Source organism: Entelurus aequoreus, linkage group LG28 (assembly GCF_033978785.1).
Source record: "Entelurus aequoreus isolate RoL-2023_Sb linkage group LG28, RoL_Eaeq_v1.1, whole genome shotgun sequence".
NCBI classification, from domain to species: domain Eukaryota; kingdom Metazoa; phylum Chordata; class Actinopteri; order Syngnathiformes; family Syngnathidae; genus Entelurus; species Entelurus aequoreus.
Window position 1 is genome coordinate 23,163,398 of NC_084758.1, and position 20,454 is coordinate 23,183,851.

Genomic DNA, 20,454 nt, shown 5'->3' on the forward strand with positions numbered 1-20,454 from the left:
TCTTAGTTGCCATGGGTGCTGATTATTTTCCCCTGCCTCTGATTAGTGTTCGGGACGCTCACCTGCTCCCGGGCACTAATCAGAGAGCTATTTATTCCTGACTTTCGTCACACTCCGTCTGGCTGTCTTGTTTGTTTTACGCAACAGTTACGTTTGATGATTTCTTACTTCTTTGCTCACGATTCCTGTGCTAAGGTTTGCCTTCGCTCCCCGTGTGTCTTGTCTTTTGGTATTTTGAATGATTTATGAGGAATAAATCGTTTCCTTACCTAAACCTTGTCTCCGGAGTTCCTGCTGCTTCTTGGGAGAACGATTTGCACGGTAAAATGCGACCCAAGCGTAACAGTACCGATAAAATCCTAACAGAAGTGCCAGTGTGCATATGTTTCCGTAGTCTCGATTGCGATAGAGAAAAGGTGCTACAGATGCTAGATGTGTGCCGATGCTTCAACACCTCACAAATCGGCAGGAACACGAAAACCAAAAGCCTGGTTTAAATAAGGCGGTCTGCACCACTTTTCAATTGCACACGCAGTCTTAATAACTCATCGGTCACGTTATTTTATTTTTTGCACATGCTAACTGGTGGTATGTGGATCTCAATAAAACGTACTAACCTGACAGGGTTACTGGTGAGAGAAACTCGAAGCGACTCCAGGCAGTTGAGCAGCTTTTCTTCCGCGATGCCCGTACGAAGCTCGTGGACGTACTCCTGGGACGAGAGCGTACATTCATGCTTGCTGTTCCTCAGTCCTCCCTGAGAACAGGAAAATAAACAGGACAACAATTAGGTTATGATGTAAAACACCTTTAAGAAGTATTTTTTGATTCTTTCAGACAGAGTTCAGCATGTGGTTCTGGCTGGCCGCTGTAAGTCTAACACTGAGTAAATGTTGAATTTAACCCGTTTTGGGAAAATGTGACTTTCTATCAGTGTTGAGCGAGTGTCGAAGAGAATGCACGCACATTTTAAACCAGTACTTTCAGGTTGCCTTAAATCAGGGGTCGGCAACCCAAAAAATGTTGAAAGAGCCATATTGGACCAAAAATACAAACAAGTAATCTGTCTGGAGCCGCAAAAAATAAAAATACTTATATAAGTGTTGATGGCAACAAATTATGTAAGTGTCTATATTAGCCTACTATCAAAATGACTGTGTGTCGCAGGCTGACGCAAATCTTCGTTGACAGAAATGCTGAAAAGGTCAAATTTATTCGACACATTTTTACAACATTGGAAAACATTAGTAACATTTCTCAGAGGGTGAGATAACTCCTGGAAATGGCTGTCTTAGAATGGCCAAAGGTATAAATGTGTGTGTCCAAGTTTAAGTCTTCTTCTAATGGATGTATTACAATATTCGCTGTGGTCTGGAACAACACGGCATACAAACAAGTATCCGACATGCAGCCAATATTACATACAGATAATGTGTCATGAGTAGAGATAGGCCAAAATCTCAGAGCTTTGATAACTCTATGCATTTTTGACACAAAATGTATAACATTTTGAATAATATGCTAGCAAAATAAGTAGTTCAGCTGGCAAAATAGGAGGTTCCACAAACATTCAGTCAGGACGGGCTAATTTTTGTTTGTTATGACACAAAATAGGCCAAAATATCTGGTAAGGTCAGAGTGCTGTGCTGGCTTTATAAATTATTGACACAAAATGTATACAAATCTGGATAATATGCTAGCAAAAGAAGTAGTTTAGCTGGCAAAATAGGAGGTTCCACAAACATTCGGACAGGACGGGCTAATTTTTGTTGTTTTTTTGCCGATATCCGATATTCCGATATTGTCCAACTCTTAATTACTGATTCCGATATCAACCGATACCGATATACACAGTCGTGGAATCAACACATTATTATGCCTAATTTTGTTGTGATGCCCCGCTGGATGTATAAAAAATGTAACAAGGTTTTCCAAAATAAATCAACTCAAGTTATGGAAAAAAATGCCAACATGGCACTGCCATATTTATTATTGAAGTCACAAAGTGCATTATTTTTTTTTAACATGCCTCAAAACAGCAGCTTGGAATTTGGGGCATGAGGTTGAGGTGGGCGGGGTTGAGGTGGGGGGTGGGGGGGTTTAGGGGGCAACAGGGGGTGTATATTGTAGCGTCCCGGAAGAGTTAGTGCTGCAAGGGGTTCTGGGTATTTGTTCTGTTGTGTTTATGTTGTGTTACGGTGCGGATGTTCCCCCGAAATGTGTTTGTCATTCTTGTTTGGTGTGGGTTCACAGCGTGGCGCATATTTGTAACAGTGTTAAAGTTGTTTATACGGCAACCCTCAGTGTGACCTGTGTGGCTGTGATTGGGCCGGCACACAAAGGCAGTGCCTTTAAGGTTTATTGGCGCTCTGTACTTCTCCCTATGTCCGTGTACCACTCCGTACAGCGGCGTTTTAAAAAGTCATAAATTTTACTTTTTGAAACCGATACCGATAATTTCCGATATTGCATTTTAAAGCATTTATCGGCCGATATCATCGAAAAGATAAACTAAATACACAGAACATAGGTAAAGGAAATTAAATATACCAAAAAACGAGGCATACAGATGCAATATGTACATACAGCTAGCCTAAATAGCATGTTAGTATCGATTAGCCTGCAGTCATGCAGTGACCAAATATGCCTAATTCAATGACACCAACAAAGCTTACCGTTGTGCATTCACGCACAGCATAAAAAGTTTGGTGGACAAAATGAGACAAAAAAGGAGTGGCTTAAAACAGGTCTTTCTGTGGCACCGTCGGAGAAAGTCGCACGTGTAAACAAACTGTTGAGTCACAGACCACACAACGGTGAGTTCAAGGGCCGCTGAAATTAGTAGGACAAAACGGCGCTCGCCAAATACTCTCATCAGTGAAGCATACACACAAACGTATTAAACAGTGGGCTTTCTAACAATTAGGAAGGTTTGTGTCGTACATTTTTCACCCCCATGTGCTAAAAGGCACTTTTGGAAGTCGTGACAGCGCTCGTTTATATTTGAGGAAAAGAGATGCCTGCTGCTCTCCTGCAAAGCACAATCAACATGAGGGAACTGATTCTTACAAGGCAAAACCGAGAGGCGTCTTACATACAACGGACATGTCTCCGGCCATGACGACACCATGCGGTACTACAAGGCGACTTCAGCACTGTCCTGTGACTGTAAACCACAAGTATGTAGCAGAAAAATAGGACGTTCTCAAGGCTCGGTTGCCATCCAGGGAGAAGAAGTTAAAAAAAAGTAGGCAAAGTCATTACATCGGGGTCCAAATCAATAAAAAAAAAGAAGTGTGGCTGTCTGCAGGAAGGGTCAGGACACACACTGCTCTACCCTTGGGACTCTCAGGTGCTTTTATTGTGGTGTGCAACAAACTGGATTAAGTTGAAGTAGTTACAGTGAACAATGCATGAAAACAAAGGCTGTGAAGTGACAATTTAAAAAAAAAAAAAAAAGACGATTCAGAAGCACCGCGTATAAAATGAACTTGTGGGGGATACATTGAAGTATGTGTTGAAGCCATTGAGGCAACATGGAGTGCAGTACTTGGCTGCAACCAGCAGAGGTGATGTCCACTTTCAGCTGTCTAAAGAATAACATAATGCCATTCATTCATCTTCTTCCACTTATCCGAGGTCGGGTCGCGGAGGCAGCAGCCTAAGCAGCGAAGCCCAGACTTCCCTCTCCCGAGCCACTTCGTCCAGCTCCTCCCGGGGGATCCCGAGGCGTACCCAGGCCAGCCGGGAGACATAAGCTCTGTCCCAATTCAGGGTCTGCATCCTTCGGAGGACCCGGCCTACGCAGCCTCAGAAGGCTGGACCCTCGTTGTTTTTTTGATTGATTGATTGAAACTTTTATTAGTAGATTGCACAGTACAGTACATATTCCGTACAATTGACCACTAAATGGTAACACCCGAATACGTTTTTCAACTTGTTTAAGTCGGGACCACGTTAATCAATTCACGGTAGAATTGTACAGTCTAGCCTGCGGAGGATACTGTCCAGAGTCGGGACCCGGGGTGGACCGCTCACCTGCGCATCGGTTGGGGACATCTCTGCGCTGCTGACCTGTCTCCGCTCGGGATGGTCTCCTGCTGGCCCCACTATGGACTGGACTCTCACTATTATGTTAGATCCACTATGGACTGGACTTTCACAATATTATGCTAGACCAGGGGTCACCAACGCGGTGCCCGCGGGCACCAGGTAGCCCGTAAGGACCAGATGAGTAGCCCGCTGGCCTGTTCTAAAAATAGCTCAAATAGCAGCACTTACCAGTGAGCTGCCTCTATTTTTTAAATGTTATTTATTGACTAGCAAGCTGGTCTCGCTTTGCCCGACATTTTTAATTCTAAGAGAGACAAAACTCAAATAGAATTTGAAAATCCAAGAAAATATTTTAAAGACTTGGTCTTCACTTGTTTAAATAAATTCATTAATTTTTTTACTTTGCTTCTTATAACTTTCAGAAAGACAATTTTAGAGAAAAAATACAACCTTAAAAATGATTTTAGGATTTTTAAACAAATATAAATGTTTACCTTTTAAAATCCTTCCTCTTCTTTCCTGACAATTTAAATCAATGTTCAAGTAAAAAAAAATTTTTATTGTAAAGAATAATAAATACATTTTAATTTAACTCTTCATTTTAGCTTCTGTTTTGTCGACAAAGAATATTTGTGAAATATTGCTTCAAACTTATGATTAAAATTCAAAAAAATTATTCTGGCAAATCTAGAAAATCTGTAGAATCAAATTTGAATTTTATTTCAAAGTCTTTTGAATTTCTTTTAAAATTTTTGTTCTGGAAAATCTAGAAGAAATAATGATTTGTCTTTGTTATAAATATAGCTTGGTCCAAATTTTTATATATTCTAACAAAGTGTAGATTGAATTTTAACCTATTTAAAACATGTCATCAAAATTCTAAAATTAATCTTAATTATGAAAAATTACTAATGATGTTTCATAAATTATTTTTTAAATTTTTTCAAAAACATTCGAATTAGCTAGTTTTTCTCTTCTTTTTTTCGGGTGAATTTTGAATTTTAAAGAGTCGAAATTGAAGATAAACTATTTCAAAATGTAATTGTCATTTTTTTCATGTTTTCTCCTCTTTTAAACCGTTCAATTAAGTGTAAATATCATTAATTATTAATAATAACAGAGTTAAAGGTAAATTGAGCAAATTGGCTATTTCTGGCAATTTATTTAAGTGTGCATCAAACTGGTAGCCCTTCGCATTAATCACTACCCAAGAAGTAGCTCTTGGTTTCAAAAAGGTTGGTGACTCCTGTGCTAGACCCACTCGACGTCCATTGCACCGGTCTCCCCTAGACGGGGGTTGGGGGGTGTCGTGGTGCATCCTCCGAATACAGTGAAAAGGAGGGGGCATTCGTCGGCTGCATTTGGAGGAGCCTTCGAATTTGAATGAATTGGGACAGCCTCCGCGCAGCCTTGTGACGTAAGCGCCCTTCAAATTCGCCCTCCGAAGGATGAAGACCCTGAATTGGGACACAGCTATAGTCTTCCCGACGTATCCTGGGTCTTCCCCGTTGACTCCTACCGGTCGGACGTGCCCAAAACACCTCCCTATGGAGGCGTTCGGGTGGCATCCTGACCAGATGCCCGGACCACCTCATCTGGCTCCTCTCGATGTGGAGGAGCAGCGGCTTTACTTTGAGCTCCTCCTGGATGACAGAGCTTCTCACCCTATCTCTAAGGGAGAGACCCGCCACCCGGCGGAGGAAACTCATGTTGGCCGCCTGTACCCGGGATCTAGCCTAAATAGCATGTTAGCATCGATTAGTTTGATGTCGTGCCTGATTAGCACTTCACACTAGACAATAACATCAACAAAGCTCACCTTTGTGCATTCACGCACAGCATAAAACAGGTGGTGGACAAAATGAGGCATAAAACACGTCTTTCTGTGGCAGCGTCGTTGAAAGTTGTACTTGTAAATAAGGACACAAACATACTAAACAGTGGGATTTCTAACAATTAGGGAGGTTTGTGTCATCTTTGTCTTCCTACAGAAACCACATTAAAACAAAACAAAAAATGTAGCCACTCGAACAGCGCTAAACCGGGTTGCCGACCCCCGGTCTGACCTCCGGAAACAAAACATTGACCGTAAACCACTTTGCCATGAGCCTATCCCGCGTCAAAGGAGTCATGGGAGCACATCGACGTTACACCACCAGCGCTCAGAAAGACATACGATCCGAGGTGAAGGTAGCCGGCTACTGAGAAATGGAGTTTTCCTCTTGCGGCGGACAAAAAAAAACGGTGCTCAACTGTGAAATTATGACAAGAAAGGAAAGAAAGAAGACTCGAAGAGAACGGGCAGCTATATGGAACAGTGGAAGTTAAACACACACACACATACACACACAAACACACACACACATTCGTGTATTTCTTACCTTCTTGAGACCTGAGAAAAATGCCTACCTCTTTAGGACCACCCTTTCTAGATATATAAAGATTTGTATTTACAACATTAATATTATATACATACTATGCAAATATATAAAAGCTTGTTGTGAAAAATGAGCTGGAATTTCACAAGAAAAAGGTCACAATTTTTACAAGAAAAACGTATCATTTTGGCAGTGTTAAAATAAAAGTCGTAATTTTACTCAACGCAAGTCAAAATTGTACGAGAAAACTGTTTGTTTTTTAACAATATTATTAATTAAAGTTGGAATTTTACTCAATAACGGTCAAAATTTTCCAAGAAAAGCTTGACATGTTGGCAATTTTATGAACAGTCATAATTTTACTCGACAAAAGTCACAATTTTATAAGAAAACTTTAATATGTTGGCAATATTGTAATAATAGTCAGAATTTTACCTGGCAAAATTATGACAAAAGCATTCATTTTACTTAAAAAAATGTCACTATTTTACAAGAACAACAAAAAAATTGGCAATATTGTGATACAAGTCGGAATTGTATAAGACAAATGTCACCATTTGGCATTAAAAAGTAATATTTTTTTATAAAAAAGTCATAATTTCCCCAGAAAATTTTGCAATATCACAGAAACAGAAAGAATATGAGAAATTGTTCCCAATTTTATAAGATTGCTTTCAGTTCTTTTTTTTGTTGTTGAATGTTTTGTTTGTAATTGTTATTTTTAATCTTCATTATTTACTTCAAATTATTACAGTATGTCTCTATATACATATTTATTTATTTCTTTAAATACATTTTTGGCCAAGGGGGGGGCATTTCAATTTTTTACACACACTTGTTATTCCATATGTTGACCAGAGGGGGAGCACTTTTAAAACTGACATACGGTCAATTTGAAAAATCCCCCCCTTTTTGGGACCACCCTCATTTTGATAGATTTCACCACAAATGAGACATTCTCTATTAGATGCAATGGTTTTCCGTATTGGGACCATGATTTATGTCCTAAGTTGTTCACACCTCCTCGTATGGAAGGTACTTTTCCTTGTTGATGTCTCAAAAAAGGCCTACCTCTTTAGGACCACCCTTTCTAGATATATAAAGATGTGTATTTACAACATTAATAATACATACATACTATGCAAATATAAAAAAGCTTGTTGTGAAAAATGAGTGGGAATTTCACAAGAAAAAGGTCACAATTTTACAAGAAAAACTTGTAATTTTGGAAGTATTAAAATAAAAGTCATAATTTTACAATGCATTTTTATTTTTTTTAAGCAATATTATGATTAAATCTGGAATTTTGCTCAATAACAGTCGCAATTTTACAAGAAAAGCTTCAAATTTTGGCAATTTTATGAAAAGAGTCGTAATTTTACTCGAAAAAAGTCACAATTTTAAAACAAAACTTTAACATGTTTGCAATATTATAATAATAATCGGAATTGTACTTTGCAAAGTTATGACAAAAGTCATAATTTTACTCCAAAAATGTCACTATTTTACAAGAACAACAAAAAAATTGGCAATATGGTGATAAAAGTCTGAATTTTTTATGACAAATGTCACCATTTTGCATTAAAAAGTCATAAATTTACATTGAAAAGTCACAATTTCACGAGGAAATATTGCAAGATCACAGAAACAGAAAGAATATGAGAAATTGGTCCCAATTTCATAAGCTAAAAGTCGACACATTGTGAGAAAAAGACTACTTTTAGTTATTTTTTATTTTTTATTTTTGTAATTGTTTTTTAATCTTCATTATTTACTTCAAGTTATTACGGTATGTCTCTATATGCATCCATCCATCCATTTTCTACCGCTTGTCATATTTATTTAATTTGTTTTAATTAATTTTGGACAAAGGGGGCGCATTTCAATTTCTTACACACACTTGTTATTACTTATTTTGACCAGAGGGGGAGCACTTTTAAAACCGACACACATTCCATTTGAAAAATCCCTTGCTTTTTGGGACCACCCTAATTTTGATAGATTTCACCACCAGGGGTGCAAATGAGACATTCTCTATTAGATGTGATGATTTTCCATATTGGGACCATGATTTATGTCCTAACTTGTTCACCGGTCCTTATATGGAAGCTACTTTTCCTTGTTGATGTCTCAAGAGCGGTAGAAATACAGGAACACACACACACACACACACACACGCACACAGCCGAGAGCCTCATCTCCTGTCTCTTATTGAATCCCCTATTTGTCGATAACAGTATTTTCTGCCAAAGAAAATAGTGCTGGGGCCAATTACTTTAGGGAGCCTGTCAATTTCATTTTGGTGGGTTAGGGGCCGGATTGAGGCTCGTTCAATCCCCCTGTATAGCGCGGGGCGTGACAGAGCGCGGTGCTATCTGTGGAGGGCAGGGCAGGGAGACAATGCCAAGGCGAGCCACCTCAACATGTCATCTTCACCTGTAATGAGCCTATAACAAGCTGGCAGTGGCGCTCAGTCGGCACACCCGGGCAGACTGATGGATGCATTATTCAGCTCCTCTGTCAGCTTACTGGAAAAACCAGATGGCGACAATGTGTCTGGCCTGGGCACTGCTGCTGATGGCCTCCGCCTTTTCTATTCTTGCCTCTTCCATCTCGCTTTCAAGCGTACCCGCGTGTGCAGTTTTCCAACAACAACACTCCTCACTGTATCACTTACTGTACATGGTGTAGGCATGCAGGGGAGAGTCTACGGTCAAACTGCTTCGGGCTTCTATTCATTGATTTGCCAATCTTCCCACTGGAAACTAGTGTTGTAACGATACCAATATTTTGGTACCGGTACCGATACCAAAATTATTTCGGTACTTTTCGATACTTTTCGGTACTTTTCTAAATAAAAAGGGACCACAAAAAAAATGGCATTATTGGCTTTATTTTAACAAAAAATCTTAGGGTGCATTAAACATACACTACCGTTCAAAAGTTTGGGGTCACCCAAACAATTTTGTGGAATAGCCTTCATTTCTAAGAACAAGAATAGACTGTCGAGTTTCAGACGAAAGTTCTCTTTTTCTGGCCATTTTGAGCGTTTAATTGACCCCACAAATGTGATGCTCCAGAAACTCAATCTGCTCAAAGGAAGGTCAGTTTTGTAGCTTCTGTAACGAGTTAAACTGTTTTCAGATGTGTGAACATGATTGCACAAGGGTTTTCTAATCATCAATTAGCCTTCTGAGCCAATGAGCAAACACATTGTACCATTAGAACACTGGAGTGATAGTTGCTGGAAATGGGCCTCTATACACCTATGTAGATATTGCACCAAAAACCAGACATTTGCAGCTAGAATAGTCATTTACCACATTAGCAATGTATAGAGTGTATTTCTTTAAAGTTAAGACTAGTTTAAAGTTATTTTCATTGAAAAATAAGGACATTTCAATGTGACCCTAAACTTTTGAACGGTAGTGTATGTTTCTTATTGCACGTTTGTCCTTAAATAAAATAGTGAACATCCAAGACAACTTGTCTTTTAGTAGTAAGTGTCATGACTAAGACTATGGTGTGGTTTGTTTTCCCGTGGTGCAAAGCAACTGGACTGGACACGACGCGAAGGTAAGGACATGTTTAATATTTACGATAAAAAGGAACAAACAAAAGGCGCGCACAAGGCGGGGAACAAACTTGGCTAATAAAACAAAACTAGCACAAAGGCATAACTATGGACATAAAACAAAACTTGCAAACTATGGCATGAATAAAGAAAACTTACTTGGGACGAGAAAAGGGCATGAAAAAGAGCAGCATGGATCATCAGCATGAATAACAAGGGTGTGTAGAGGGTGATGTCGCCAGACAGACTGCCTGGCAACAGAAAGCTTAAATAATATCGACATGATTAGTGGAAACAGGTGCGTGACTCAAAATGTGAAACAGGTGAAACTAATGGTTGCTATGGTGACAAAACAAGGGAGTGAAAAAGCAGGAACTAAGTGTCCAAAACACCAACAGAACATAACTTAAACAAAACATGATCACAGACATGACAGTAAGTAAGCAAACAAAGGCTCCTAATTTAGCTGCTGACATATGCAGTAACATATTGTGCCATTTATATACCTATTATTTTGTCAACATTATTAAGGACAAGTGGTAGAAAATGAATTATTAATCTACTTGTTCATTTACTGTTAATATCTGCTTACTTTCTCTTTTAACATGTTCTATCTACACTTCTATTAAAATGTAATAATCACTTATTCATCTGTTGTTTGATGCTTTACATTAGTTTAGGATGATACCACAAATTTGGGTATCAATCCGATACCAAGTAGTTATAGGATCATACATTGGTCATATTCAAAGTCCTCATGTGTCCAGGGACATATTTCCTGAGTGCATAAATATAATATACTGTATTTTTCGGAGTATAAGTCGCTCCGGAGTATAAGTCGCACCGGCCGAAAATGCATAATAAAGAAGGAAAAAACATACATAAGTCGCACTGGAGTATAAGTCGCATTTTTTGGGGAAATGTATTTGATAAAACCCAACCCCAAGAATAGACATTTGAAAGGCAATTTAAAATAAATAAAGAAAAGTGAACAACAGGCTGAATAAGTGTACGTTATATGAGGCATAAATAACCAACTGAGAACGTGCCTGGTATGTTAACGTAACATATTATGGTAAGAGTCATTCAAATAACTATAACATATAGAACATGCTATACGTTTACCAAACAATCTGTCACTCCTAATCACTAAATCCCATGAAATCTTATACGTCTAGTCTCTTACGTGAATGAGCTAAATAATATTATTTGATATTTTACGGTAATGTGTAAATAATTTCACAAATAAGTCGCTCCTGAGTATAAGTCGCACCCCCGGCCAAACTATGAAAAAAACTGCGACTTATAGTCCGAAAAATACGGTACATTTAAAAAAAATGAAAGATGATGTGATGCCGAAAAATATCGACGTAATCATAGTAGTATCGACTATATACGCAACTGTACTTGGTATCATTACAGTGGATGTTAGGTGTAGATCCACCAATGGTGTTTGTTTACATTGTGACGGCGGTGAGCTACGGTGTGTAGCATGTTTAGCTATTCCTCGTCCTGCAGGGATACTTGTAAGAAACTTGTAACAGAAGGTAAGAAAAGTTGCTTTCAAACAACATTGCGAAACAAAAGGCCAGATAATATATCTTACCTTATACACACATACCATAATAATACTCCTATGTTTAATGCGCCGACAATCCATCAAGTGGTGCGGCTTCATAGCTTACCAGAGTCGTACTAAAACATGTTGATAGGTTTTTGAGCGCCGTGTGTAATGTTCTATATTTTCAATGGAACATATAAAATGTTGGTGTCTACACGTGTCTCTTGTGTTTGCCTGCCATCTACAGGTTACACTTATCATTACATCATGTACCAAATAAAATTGCTTTGAAGTCGGTAAGCAAAACCAGAATTATTATTATTATTAGAATTATTATTATTATTAAATCGGAAAATACGGTACTCATGTTTTCAAATGAACAAATAATCGTGTAATTAATCGTGACTATAATATCAATCAAAATGTGGATTGAACACCGATGTGCAAGGGAAATAAACAAGCAATCTTTAAGCACTTATAGCACAATCTCGAGTTGGCCCTGGGTTAGCGACGGTGGAGCTAAAGGTCACCGGGAACATGGATCAGTTGAGATGCTGGCAACGAGTACTTCAAGGACAGAGTCCTGCGGCCGGAAGATAAGACATTTCATCTCGCCACAGAGGGGACCGGGGGCTCCGAGCTCAGTGGGGGGATTTCCCAGCAGACCGCCTCGTTCTCCCTTCCCCACCTTTCAGCCATCATTCCTGCTTTTTTTTCCGCACACTTGTATATTGGCCTGTCAGTTTCTCACTCTGTCCGGGTGACTATCTTTACTATGTTCGCTACTCGCTTCGTGTGTGCTAGGAACATTTACTCAGCGCTTGAGTTCACGGTGGCAAGGCCGCTCGCGATAACGCAGATGCAATTAGCCGACCGCCAACATTGATTTTCTCCATTACTCAGGCCGGTGTCCAGTACAGCAGTGTCTTTCAACCCCTGAGTCTGGTGTGCCGTGGGAGATTATATAGTTTCACCTATTTGGGTTAAAGATATTGTTTGCAAACCCGTAATTATAGTCTGCAAATTATGTGTTGTTGTTGAGTGTCGGTGCTGTCTAGAGCTCGGCAGAGTAACCGTGTAATACTCTTCCATATCAGTAGGTGGCAGCCGGTAGCTAATTGCTCTGTAGATGTCGGAAACAGCGGGAAAAAGGTATCTAATGCTTAAACCAAAAATAAACAAAAGGTGAGTGCCCCTAAGAAAAGGCATTAAATCTAAGGAAAGGCTATGCAGAACGAAACTAAAACTGAACAGGCTACAAAGTAAACAGAAACAGAATGCTGGACGACAGCAAAGACTTACTGTGGAGCAAAGACGGCGTCCACAAAGTACATCCGAACATGACAATCAACAATGTCCCCACAAAGTAGGATAAAAACAACTGAAATATTCTTGATTGCTAAAACAAAGTAGATGCAGGAAATATCGCTCAAAGGAAGACATGAAACTGCTACGGGAAAATACCAAAAAAAGAGAAAAAGCCACCAAAATAGGAGCGCAAGACAAGAACTAAAACACTACACACAGGAAAACAGCAAACAACTCTAAATAAGTCAGGGCATGATGTGACGGGTGGTGACAGTACACCTACTTTGAGACAAGAGCTACAATGATGCATGCTTGGTTATGCTTTAAAGCAGGGGTCCCCAAACTACGGCCCGCGGGCCGGAAAGTCCCAAGTTAAAAAATAAATACATTTTTTAAAAATGACGATACATTTTATTTTTTTTAATTATAATTTTTTTAAATCTGTCCTTTCGAATCCATTTTCTACCGCTCGCTGTCTCCTAGCCGCTCAGGCAAATCATATTGTCTAAAAATGCATTTTCCCATCGATAACGTGAAATCATTGGGCTTGGAATATATATATATATATATATATATATATATATATATATATATATATATATATATATATATATATATATATATATATATATATATATACACATGTGTGTATATATATATATATATATATATATATACACACATTATATATATATATATATATATATATATATATATATATATATATATATATATATATATATATATATATATATATATATATATATATATATATACACACATTATATATATATATATATATATACACACATATATATATATATATATGTATATATATATATATATATATATATATATATACACATGTGTGTATATATAATATATATATATATATATATATATATATATATATATATATATATATATATATATATATATATATATATATATACACACATGTATATATACATACATGTAGATATATATACATACATATATACATGTATGTATATATATATATATATATATATATATATATATATATATATATATATATATATATATATATATATATATATATATATATATATATATATATATATATATATATATATATATATACAGCCCAGCCCCCGGCCAATTTTTTTTAATCCAATGCGGCCCCCGAGTCAAAAAGTTTGGGGACCCCTGCTTTAAAGTCATATCCAACAATTGCGACGACTTTTTACTGTCAACTGAGTTTCGTTTTTTTAATGATTTCTGCTGGTGGTGTGCCTCCGCATTTTTTCAACGCAAAAAATTGGGCCTTGGCTCAAAAAAGGTTGAAAAACACTGCAGTGGAGACACGCTTGACACCACTGGAAAGGAACGCGGAACGCATGCCAAAAAATAAACACTGCAGGTTATAAGGGTTGTTTGTCATATTTTGTATGTCCCGGATGACAAGCACAAACATTACGATATTACTGTGGATGGAGATGGGGCCAGCGCTGTCTGCAGGAGCAAAGGTCACCGCCTCTGTCCATGGTGCTGAGGACAGAGCACCATCAGACGGGGGCGTGGCAGTGCTGACGGCGAGACACAGCTGGCAGGTGATTAGATTTCACAGGTGGTACACGTGTTAATCCAATCATCTGTTGTCTTTAGCAGTAAGCGGCCGGGAGCAGGAAGGGAGAGAGGATACGGACGTGACTGAAAAGTCACGTTCTACTGGAGAGAAAACTTTTGTGAAGACATTTGTAACGACCTGGTCGCATCGTGGTGCGAGGTGTTCTCCCAAGGATGCAGACGGGCTCGGACACAGCTTGCAGGTAGGAAAAATGATTTATTGAAGAACTAAATCAGACAGGAAAAAACAAAACGACTAGCGTGGGAGCTAGCAAGCAAAATAATGTAGCATGAGAGCTAGCAGGAAACAAAGTGGTCGTAACTTGTTGCATGAAAGCAAATTAGGAAGCCAGGCAGAGTGCTGCCCGGGCGAAGACTAAATAGCCCTCTGATTAGCGCTCGGGCAACAGGTGCGCGTCCCGAAACGCTAACCAGAGGCAGGTGAGCAAAATCTGCCGTCATGGCAACAGAAACAAAACACGTGACACTAAACTGTAACCAAACTGTGATCCGAGCAGCGGATCCTAACAGTACCCCCCCCTAAAAGGACAGATTCCAGATGTCCCTTGAAAACAAAAAAAACAACTGGAACCCCCAAAAAAACAAGCAATAGTTCATGAGTCAAGGGCGGGCGGGGGGGTGACTTGGTGGTGGGTCGCCAGGCCACGTGTCCCCGAATCCACCGGGGAAGGGTCAGGTGGCGGCGGCGAATGGAACGCCGCCACCGCTGGCGAGGCGGGCGAGGCGGGCGACCACGGTAAGGCCACATTCGTGGCCGCCGAGAAGGTGGGCGTGAGTGGCGCCAGAATCTCAGCAGCCTCTGAGTCCTCGAGGGCTGCATGCGGGGACCTGCTTTCCGCTTGCGCCGCCGGACCACTCGAGGTCGCTGAGATGTCGCCGTGGAAGCGGTGGGAGTCGCTGTCGTGGCAGCCGGAGTCGCTGTCGTGGCAGCGGGAGTCGCTGTCGTGGCAGCCGGAGTCGCTGTCGTGGCAGCCGGAGTCGCTGTCGTGGCAGCCGGAGTCGCTGTCGTGGCAGCAGGAGTCGCTGTCGTGGCAGCAGGAGTCGCTGTCGTGGCAGCAGGAGTCGCTGTCGTGGCAGCAGGAGTCGCTGTCGTGGCAGCAGGAGTCGCTGTCGTGGCAGCAGGAGTCGCTGTCGTGGCAGCAGGAGTCGCTGTCGTGGCAGCAGGAGTAGCTGTCGTGGCAGCAGGAGTAGCTGTCGTCGCTGTCGTGGCAGCAGGAGTCGCTGTCGTGGCAGCAGGAGTCGCTGTCGTGGCAGCAGGAGTCGCTGTCGTGGCAGCCGGAGTCGCTGTCGAGGCAGCCGGAGTCGCTGTCGAGGCAGCCGGAGTCGCTGTCGTGGCAGCCGGAGTCGCTGTCGTGGCAGCAGGAGTCGCTGTCGTGGCAGCCGGAGTCGCTGTCGTGGCAGCCGGAGTCGCTGTCGTGGCAGCCGGAGTCGCTGTCGTGGCAGCCGGAGTCGCTGGTGCGAGAACCAGTCGTGGTGCAGGTACTGGTGCGAGAACCAGCCGTGGTGCAGGTACTGGTGCGAGAACCAGCCGTGGTGCAGGTACTGGTGCGAGAACCAGCCGTGGTGCAGGTACTGGTGCGAGAACCAGCCGTGGTGCAGGTACTGGTGCGAGAACCAGCCGTGGTGCAGGTACTGGTGCGAGAACCAGCCGTGGAGCAGGTACTGGTGCGAGAACCAGCCGTGGTGCAGGTACTGGTGTGGGAACCAGCCGTGGTGCAGGTACTGGTGTGGGAACCAGCCGAGGTGCAGGTACTGGTGTGGGAACCAGCCGAGGTGCAGGTACTGGTCTGGGAACCAGCCGAGGTGCAGGTACTGGTCTGGGAACCAGCCGAGGTGCAGGTACTGGTGTGGGAACCAGCCGAGGTGCAGGTACTGGTGTGGGAACCAGCCGAGGTGCAGGTACTGGTGTGGGAACCAGCCGAGGTGCAGGTACTGGAACCTGTGGTGGAGCTGGTGCTAGCCTTAGCCTTGGCGCTAGCTTAGGTGCAGGTGGCCTAGCTGGCGGTTGCGGCTTAGCAGGCCGAAGGACAGGTGGCGGTGGCCGAGCAGGAGGTTGCGGCTTAGCACGCCGTTGTGCCACCCCACTCGCACAGCTCCCAGTACTAGCCCCCCCCTCAAAAAGCGGATCCCAGACGCGCTCCTTGCGGATTGGAACCGTCTTCAAGGGTGGGTGGTGGGAGGTCCGGGGGAGGGCTGAATCCTCTCCTCTAAATTGTCCAAAATGTCTTTTCTTACTCCCCACTTGAGACTGGGTGGGAGCACAGGGGGAAAAAATATGTGCAGTGGGCGGAGCAATAGTCACTGGGGGTGGAGCTAGAAAGTCAGGTGACCGGGACTGACTAGATTTACATTTCACAAAAATGTCCTGATAATGTCTTATCTTAGAATTCAAGTCCTTAGGAGGTGGCTGATAAAAAGGAGCAGAAGAATTAAAAAAAAATTCTTCGTCTCTGACGTCATCCACAGTGGGCGGGATGACGTCATCTGTGTGGGTCTCCAGCTGACTGACAGCCCAATCGGTGAAATGTTTGGCAAAGTGGTCGATAGGGTTGCCAAACATGTGAGGAGGGGAATCTTGGGCTGAATATTGCTTACTGTGTGGTGGTGGAGGAGTCTGTGGGAGTGGCGCGTCTTGGCAGCGAAGTGAAGACCTCTTTGGTGGCTTCCGTCTTCGCTGACGCGTCCGGTGGTGCGGAGGTGTGGCGATGTCCTCGGGCCAAACGGAGTGGATTGGGACCAACCTTCCGTTAGGACCCCATATCAGGTCCTGGCGCTCCGAAGGGGAATAGCGGAGAGTCTCCGCCTCCATCGCTCGCAACACCATCCACGCACCTTCGTCCCTCTCCTCCGACGTGCTCGTTGCGGGAGAACTTCTTCTTGCTGGCTTCCTACTGTAATGACCTGGTCGCATCGTGGTGCGAGGTGTTCTCCCAAGGATGCAGACGGGCTCGGACACAGCTTGCAGGTAGGAAAAATGATTTATTGAAGAACTAAATCAGACAGGAAAAAACAAAACGACTAGCGTGGGAGCTAGCAAGCAAAATAATGTAGCATGAGAGCTAGCAGGAAACAAAGTGGTCGTAACTTGTTGCATGAAAGCAAATTAGGAAGCCAGGCAGAGTGCTGCCCGGGCGAAGACTAAATAGCCCTCTGATTAGCGCTCGGGCAACAGGTGCGCGTCCCGAAACGCTAACCAGAGGCAGGTGAGCAAAATCTGCCGTCATGGCAACAGAAACAAAACACGTGACACTAAACTGTAACCAAACTGTGATCCGAGCAGCGGATCCTAACAATTATTGTTAAAACCTGCACGCTTGGCTCCTGTACCAAGTCAGATTGGGACTGCCAGGACGCAACTTCCACAATTACATATTTCCATCCTTGTTTATTACCAAAAACAGGTGGATATTATTATACACACGCTGTGTGCTAAAAATGCAAGCTTATATGTAAAACAGATATCAGTGTTTGCGCTAGGAGTTTTCAGGGACCCCATCATGTCATAAAAATGGGGTCCCACAGTAAATTTTTGGGGTCCCACTTTTTTGTAAGCGTTTTGAAAACAATTGATAAATGTATGCATTATCTTGTTATATTACACATTCTATATTGTGTTTTGGAAAAAGGTTGTCATAAACGTTACTTAATAATACAATGAAAATAGTACAAAAGAAAATAAATGTGTATACATATGTAAATGTATTCAGTTATTAACATTCATTCCCTTTCTTCTTTCCTTCATGGATATAAACTTTACTGCTGCCGGTAGTTGTTTCTATAGTTTCATTTAATAAGTTGTAGGTGTATTTATTTCAGTATAAAAGTGTAAAATGTTTTTTGCCTGGGTCGTGAAATGATGATATACATACATTATTTATTTAACGCCTAAATCTCTGGACTATACATCAACTTCAGATCTATCCATCAATTCTGAGATTTCTTTTTTTTTTATTTTTAATGTTGTTTTTTTGTTTGTTTGTTTTCTGCCCATTTTGTCAAAAAAAAAAAACAACTATGTTTTTTTTAATGGCAAACACACAAAATATGCAAAATATTCTACAAAAAATATTTTTCCAAGTGGAATATTTGATGCGAAGTAACCGGAGCCTTGGATAGGTCAATAATTCATAAAAACATTGATTTTGAATCAACATTATGTTTTGAGCAATGACAGTTTTACAGAAAAAAAACAGCTTTCTTTTATTAGTCAACATTGCAACTTTTTTTCTAAATTGCATTTCACCTGTAAGCTTTTTTATCCCACTTTTGTTACGTAAACCGGAGTAGGCAAGATCAGTAAAAAAAAATCTGCGTCCCGGAGACGCGCGGATATACGGAAATGTGTGTCCTTTCGGATTTCAATGCGGAAAAAGACAAAAAGTGTGTTAACGCCAACAGTGAGATATTGTGTTACCTCGACTTACGATTGTTTCCAGATACTATTTGTCTTTCGGCTAATTGTTGTGCTTCAAGTTGGGATTTTTTTTGCACTACTTGGCATAGCGAACGCTACAGTGAACCCCGTAAGAGCCGAGCAAAACATCCAGCGTCTTACTTGTTAGCAATAGTTAATAACTAGAAATTGAATTAAAAGAAAGACAACATCAAAAACAAGACCAAGCGTGTAGCCAATGTGGGGAAGCAGTTTGAACGTGGCACTTACCGAAGCAGGACGCTAAAATATCGAAATAGATGGTCGACATTTATCCATGAAAATATAAAGAAGCTGCAGATGGTGCATTTGTCTCTCAAAGGAGATAATGTAGTAGTCCACTCTTCAAAGTCAGGGTTACTAATTGTATGCTTTTTAATGCATTGCCAATAAAACTTTAAAAAAATGTAATGCCCATGTCTTACTGCAGATCATTGTTATATATACAGTAGTCCAAAGCATACAATTGTCTGTACAGACACAATTGTAAGCATTTGACAACAATAATGTTGAACATTTGAAAGGTTTACATTAACTGTGGCCAAGTTGAGCAACAATGTAATCATAATGCATATTAGTAACAATGCAAGTAACACTTTCAATCGCAATAGGCATAGTTTTCATTACTGTAGTCATTTTAACCATTGTAATTGGAAAGTCAATAACCTAATTATCCTAAATAGGTAAACAAATTAAATGAGCTCTCAATAGTTGTTAGCAAAAATGGCACTTCAATAAATCATCCTGAAGTGCAGTTTTGTTTCCTATTTAGAAAACACTGACTACAAATCCTTATCTTTATTTTGACTAAAACTGTAGCACTCAGCTGATCAGTTGTTTTTATTTGTTTTGTTTTTGCTGAAAAAAATCCATATATTATTTGTTTTTCTTATACATATTTCTTAATTTTAGCTCTATTTTTATATAATTTGTGTGCATCATTCACTTCCTTTTCAATCTATGCCCTATGTTGCTGTAATGATGTGTTTACCCCGTTAAATACTTGTCTTATCTTATCTTATCTTACCGTGTGTTATGTTGTCTTTTTTTGTTGCCAATTGCAATTGAATACATTTTTCAACACCTCTGGTAATTACATGTTATTCTTTTTAATGCAATTTAAGGCCTGAATTTTCGCTAAATCCATTTAATGACTTGTAATGCTTTTTAAATATTGATACAATACTTCATACAACTTCTGTGTTAGTAGTACATTTTGTTGCATTGTTTTTTTTCTACTATTACTTATCTAAAAGTTTGTTTTTCTTTATAAAAAGCATGAGGCATCAGAATCAAAATGGTGCTGTTTGGGGGCAAGCACCAGTAAATTGATTCCATCCATCCATCCATCCATCTATTTTCTACCGCTTGTCCCTATTGGGGTCGCTGGAGACGATTTCAAATCATTTTAAATGGGGGACGTGGATTTGAAATACGAGCGTTTGGAGTTACGAGCTCCATCACAGACCCAATTAGACTTAGACTTTAGACAAACTTTAATGATCCACAAGGGAAATTG

At 40.7% G+C, this 20,454-nt stretch overlaps 1 protein-coding gene across 4 annotated transcripts in view; it reads right to left on the reverse strand.

Moving 5' to 3' along the window:
- Positions 1-20,454, reverse strand: part of diaph2 (diaphanous-related formin 2) — a 1,018,926-nt gene that overhangs the window by 716,562 nt on the left and 281,910 nt on the right. For all 4 annotated transcript variants that reach the window (XM_062039765.1, XM_062039764.1, XM_062039766.1 and 1 more), the window contains one exon: positions 618-757. In XM_062039765.1, coding sequence (XP_061895749.1) covers positions 618-757 — 140 coding nt within the window. The remainder of the gene's footprint in view (positions 1-617; positions 758-20,454) is intronic.